The 5,643-nt window shown below is 34.4% G+C and overlaps 1 protein-coding gene across 2 annotated transcripts; it reads right to left on the reverse strand.

Moving 5' to 3' along the window:
- Positions 1-475: 475 nt before the first annotated feature.
- On the reverse strand, positions 476-4,538 carry LOC143533211 (serine/threonine-protein kinase PCRK1-like). 2 transcript variants are annotated; one of them, XM_077028064.1, is made up of 5 exons: positions 4,458-4,538; positions 2,646-2,996; positions 2,160-2,414; positions 1,952-2,074; positions 476-1,086 (listed from the first exon to the last, which is right to left on the reverse strand). In XM_077028064.1, the coding sequence occupies exons 2-5, from the start codon at positions 2,985-2,987 to the stop codon at positions 724-726; spliced, it is 1,083 nt and encodes a 360-aa protein (XP_076884179.1). In that variant the 5' UTR covers positions 2,988-2,996; positions 4,458-4,538; the 3' UTR covers positions 476-723. The 2 variants fall into 2 exon arrangements, with proteins under 2 accessions (XP_076884179.1, XP_076884178.1); XM_077028063.1 differs by lacking the exon at positions 4,458-4,538 and having other exon boundaries at positions 2,646-3,358.
- Positions 4,539-5,643: the final 1,105 nt, after the last annotated feature.

A 5,643-nucleotide genomic window follows, 5' to 3' on the forward strand; every position in this document is an offset into this window, starting at 1 on the left:
TCTTGTACTAAAATAGGGTGAGAATATATAAAAATATACAGAATAAGAAAAGTTATCTCAATGATATATATTGTTATTTTAACTTATAATCTACAAACTTAAAAATGTAATATTATTATAAATATGACTTACAAGTAGTGTCCATGTGGATTTTATGTATAATGTATTGACATGACATCAACTTTGAAAGTACACCGAAAGATGTTTTAAAAATGCTACTTTTAGCGACCGTTCCCTAATCATCCTTCACCACTTGGCTCCAACCATACATCTAAGTATCTAACCGCCGCCAATAAGGTGGCGGAAATAATAATTATTGAAAATGTATCATAATACTATACCTACAAAAGGAACGGGTAGTTTTAAAAAAATAGTCACTTTTGTTCCGGTCAAAACATGTACGAGCCAAAACTGGTATTTTTTGCTAATAACATTTCCATCTCAAAATACAATCAAATATATAAAAGAACTACAGTTCACTACCAAAAAAAACTTTAATATCAATACCACTCTTTGTTCCATAAATGGCAAAAAACATAAACAACAATTTCTATAAACAACATAAACGGCAAAAAAAACATGTCTTTTACAAACATTCAATTTCTATAAATAGTATGACACAATGCAGCCACAAAGTATGGAGTGTCCAATCCAAAAAAATATAATCTTTACAAATATACAAAATATCCACAACCATTATATACGGCCACCGTTGACTGGTTGTTAACTTTCCAATGCTATAGCCTCTCTCACCATTTGCAGCACCTGACTCATCGTCGGCCTGTTCCTCGGGTCTTTGACCAAACACTTTTCCGCAACAAAACACATCCTTTGCTTTGATCTCTCGGAATAAGTACCCTCAAGCCTCGGGTCAACGGTTAAATTTGACTTTCCTGCACATGCATAGCAGCATATCCAACTTGTGCATTCAGGATCTTTTTCCACAGAGTTTTTCTTGACAATTGGGCGTCGGCCCGTGATCAGTTCCTCAAGAAAGACGCCATAACTCCACACGTCAATACTGAACCTTAGACGCCCGGTTTGAACATATTCTGGAGCTGCATATCCCTTTGTTCCTCCTACTACCTGAATAATACATGCTTCATGATATTAGAACTGTAAAAAGATTTAAAAACAGTTTTATATTGTAGAATGTAGAGTCAATAGCAGGGTGTGAACGAGACAAGCTCTTGTTAGCCACTCGAGAGCGAGTCACTAAAAGCTCGAATCAAGCCTAGCTTAAACAAGCACGAGCCTGACCTCAAGCCTAAAATTAGCTTGTTTAATAAACTAGCCCAAGCCCGAGCTTCACTTATCGAGCTCAAGCTAACTTGCAAGACAACGAGTCTATTATTAATATAACTTAATTTTAGAATTTTAAATATATATTTATCTAATAATAATAATAACAATAATAATAATAATAATAATAATAATATAAAAATCTATGATAAAAATAACTTAATAACATATATATTATATTACAAAAATTAAAAATTAAATTATATATAAAAGACATTAATAAATTAATTAATAAACAATAAACGAGCCAGGCCCAAACCGAGCTCTAGCTTGAAAAAACTATCCAAAATCCAAGCTTGAGCTTTGGAAATAGAGCTCACCAGTTGAGCTTAAGCTCGAGCTTTGGTATGTTAAATGAGCTAAGCTCGAGCCAAGTCGAGCTCAGGCTTGGATCGGCTCGGGCTTGAGCAGCTTGGCTCATTCACACCCTCTAGTAATGATACAAATTCATTTTTATTTTTTTTGAACGGCAAAATCCCCCCAATACTCCTATATTAAATCTTAAATCGGTAACACATCGCCATCAAACTCATTACAAAATCGTATATTATGTGGAAAAACATGTATATTAGCATTCTATTGTTCTAACTTGTAAATATATCATCTCTAAGCTGTAAGTTTGATGAAATTAAAAAAAAAAAAAACATACTGATGTTGAGACATGAGTCTGTCCCTCTTGAGGACCTTCCCTAGCAAATCCAAAATCCGAAAGCTTTGCATTCCAGTCCTTGTCCAAAAGAACATTTGAGGGTTTGAAATCCCTAAAGATTATCTGCAACATTAATATAAATTAATTTATTCAAAAACATATCAAACTTAGACAAAGAAAAAGGTTAATAACGGTAATGTCTAAACACCTTGCGCCGCCCTCCCATTCCCTCGTGTAGGTATGTCAAACCAATAGCAGCGTCTAGGGCTATCTTTAGTCTCCGGTCCCAAGAGAGAGGGGTCTCTGAGTCAGCCGATAAGTGATCGTCTACACTTCCATTAGGCATGTATTCATACACCAAAAGCCAGTCATTTTGATCGTCGCAATAGCCGATTAGCTTCACAAGGTTATGATGCATAATGTCACCGAGAATATTCACTTCCGTCTCCCATTGCTTGAATCCCTGTCACCCGGCCACAATCTTTAGAAGAAACTTATTAATTTTAAAAAAATTACTCAATAAATAAAATAAAATCTAAATGTATTATTTAAATAAAGATAACTCATTTTCCAAAAAGAAAAGAAAATATATATACCAAAAGAACAAATAAAAAAAAAGAATCTTTATTTATGTGAAACCAGGGTGAACAAGTATGAAACATGATAATTTAAGGAAAGTTTAAGGAACACTAACCCGTTGTCCTCTTTTACCCCGCTTCACCGCGACACAAATATCATCAGACGGATTTTCTAAGCTCTTAATAACGCCCTTATGTACAATCCCATATCCGCCCTCACCAATCATAGAAGACTTATCAAAGTTTTTAGTTGCTTCCTTAAGGTCAGCAAGAGAGAACACCCTAAGATTGCTTGATCTCACATTTCGATTTGGGATATCCTGTCTTTGAGGAGCGGATGCGGACCGTGATTGTCCAAGTTCAAATGTTGAATCTGCGGTATAAAAGTTTTCAATTGATAGTGGGGGTTCTTCATCTTGCGCGGTTACAAGAGAAAAACATCGGAAATGGAAAACCATGGTTTAACCCTTGAGTAGCATGAGAGAAAGATATCAAGATATTAGTTATATGTATACAAGACAATGTTAGAAGTTAGCATATGAGTAATTTGTGAAAACTTTCATGGGCCATAATTCACCTTTTAGCAAGCATTATATGGTTACATATGTATTTGGTATGGAAATACAGGATTGACAGTCGAAAGGACGATTTAAGTTTTTTTTATCGGTTTATATAACATTCTTTGGTCAGGGAAAATCATGAAAGTAGCCATTTTTCCTAGTGTGTTATATCCATAAGGTCATGTTAGAACAAGTTCACGCATATAGCTATGAGATACGCAAATCCTTGGCCGTGTATTCACGTTTATTTGCCTAAACCCTATAAAGTTTCATTTTATAAGTGAATACCAATACTACCAATACATACACGAATCAATGTGTGATGTGGTGTCACGCATCACATTAGTTTTAGTCATTACTAACGGAAAAGAAGTGGTTTGTTTGACATGTCTATAAAACTATAAACTATAAAGGTGATACTAAAGAGACACCGCCCCCAAATCTATACATCAGCATTCTGTTACATCATACAGACTATATGATGTCACATGGGACATATGGTAGAACGGAAAATTGTGATATGGTTCGTATGATAGGTCGAAAAATGGCCATACATGCCATATGACTTTGTCAGTGGTCCACATTAGTATTTTTGTGTAAGTAAAACACATCATGCAGGCCTTCATACAACCCAATGACCCATATGGGCATTTTTCGTTTGTCATATGACCCATATCAGTAATAATATTAGTTGTAGTACTAGCTAAAGCTTAAAATGGAAAGCTAGTAATACTAACTTTTTTTTTTGTTAGAACGCGACTTTCTTGTAATTAGGCTATCTCACTCTCCAAATTTGGAGAGCCCCGATGCCCCACTCTGGCCTGACTATGCTGTCTTAACCGGCCCACGCTAGCTTCAGAGTTTGTCTTGGGCGTTCCCCCGGGAAACCATACCGCCGACTGCCACTTGACAGTCGTTGTGCCACCACAACAGCAGAACTCTCTAGCTAAACCTCGCTTTTTGTGTCTCAAAATTGTTACAAAAATGAGTAGCTTTTGATAAAATCACTTCCAAGAACTTGCTTTCATCTCTCAAGTATACTTTACAAATCTAGCTTTTAACCAAACAAACACACTTTCCCTATTTGGAAACACTTTAAACCTCTCAAAAGTCAAAACAGTCACCATAAAAATGCCATCAATCAAAGATCCATAAATAGCAAGCAGCAACAAGAGTTTACAAGTCCAATCAATCAGTCAAACAGAAAACAACTAACTGACACAACACATATGAAATCAACCAAGAAACCCCTAAAATAGTTGGTACCCAGACAATAATCAGAAACGATCACAAAAACCCATGTGAAATTTACAAAAAGTAAGATCAGATTTTATTAATTGAAGCTCAAAGATGGAAAAAAAAACGCACCTTTGAGCCCAGAATAAAGATGGTCTTCAGAGCACCTGCCACAATACCAACAAGGGAAGAGACAGGTTCTTTGCCAGAAGAAGAAGAAGTAAACGAAAATGTAAAATATTATAATTATTGTTATTATTATTATTATGAATTGTGCAACTCTTGTTGTTTTAACATGTGTTTTTAGGGAGGTTCTTGTCTCCTTCTTTGGTGTGTGTGGGTGTGTCCAATTTGGAACACGGGTTTGGGATCTAGTAAAATGCGTGTAATTAATAGTGTAAACTGTAGAATTAATATATTTTTTTATATTTAGTGTTTTGAAAAGAAATTGTTAATTATTTTATTTTTATAATAAAGTTTCAAAGGGCTACATTTTACGAAGTTCTGAATATACTGTTGTAATATGACGTTTTTATCTGCGTTTTGATATAATTTATTTTTGAAATCAAGTTATGAGTAAAATAGTGATATACAGGTAATCGAAGCATAAACATAATTGTTGTAAAAGCTACTTCAAATCTAATGTTTTTTTTTTTAAATTAAGTGACACTAGTTATTCTTTTCTCTATTCTAATAATGTAATGTATAATTTTGAATATACCGTTCCAAAGTATATATCTACATTTCAATAAAAAAATCAATAATGAATAAGTCAAATGTAATTGATTTTTTTGTTGTTTCGATACTGTCTGGACAATATTTTGTGTCGGTACTAGTATTTTTCTTTCAGATGCAAAGAGATATGTTAAGTTGGGTTTTAAGTTGCATCATGAGCCGGTGTTTTCCCAATAATTAATCATGTTGATCAGTTTTAGAACCTCGATGCAAAGTTGCAAACTAATGATTTAGGAAATGTCTTAACTCCTTATACTGAAACACTAAACTGTATGTTTTTAAATGATTTAGTTTACCATTTTCCTAAACCTTAGTTAATCAAAAAATTGTCGTGGACTGAATCGGAAACATGGGATGTTGTGTGCGGGCTATGAATAGCTTTCTTAGGCTTTACGTTGACTATGTAAAATCATCAAAACTAGCTCAATAATCCAGTTGTCGCGGTGAGAATTTGATTGGTATTGGTTTGGTTCATTATATATTGAGACCCCCCCCCCCCCCCGGCGGTTTCGTCCTGGTATGATATCATCTCGCAAATCATTTAACGACCATATTTATAGAGTTTTTTATATTTCATCCCAAT

Source organism: Bidens hawaiensis, unplaced genomic scaffold (assembly GCF_021521415.1).
Source record: "Bidens hawaiensis isolate Kalapana, Puna unplaced genomic scaffold, B.hawaiensis_p1.1 tig00009623_1, whole genome shotgun sequence".
NCBI lineage: Eukaryota > Viridiplantae > Streptophyta > Magnoliopsida > Asterales > Asteraceae > Bidens > Bidens hawaiensis.

What these genes read in the sequence shown, in the direction of transcription:
- LOC143533211 (XM_077028064.1), bottom strand. Translation starts at nt 2,987, where the DNA reads ATGGTTTTCCATTTCCGATGTTTTTCTCTTGTAACCGCGCAAGATGAA. An exon ending in GAATGGGAGGGCGGCGCAAG is followed by an intron (nt 2,075 to 2,159) that starts GTGTTTAGACAT and finishes TTAATGTTGCAG; the next exon opens with ATAATCTTTAGGGATTTCAA. An exon ending in AGACTCATGTCTCAACATCA is followed by an intron (nt 1,087 to 1,951) that starts GTATGTTTTTTT and finishes TGTATTATTCAG; the next exon opens with GTAGTAGGAGGAACAAAGGG.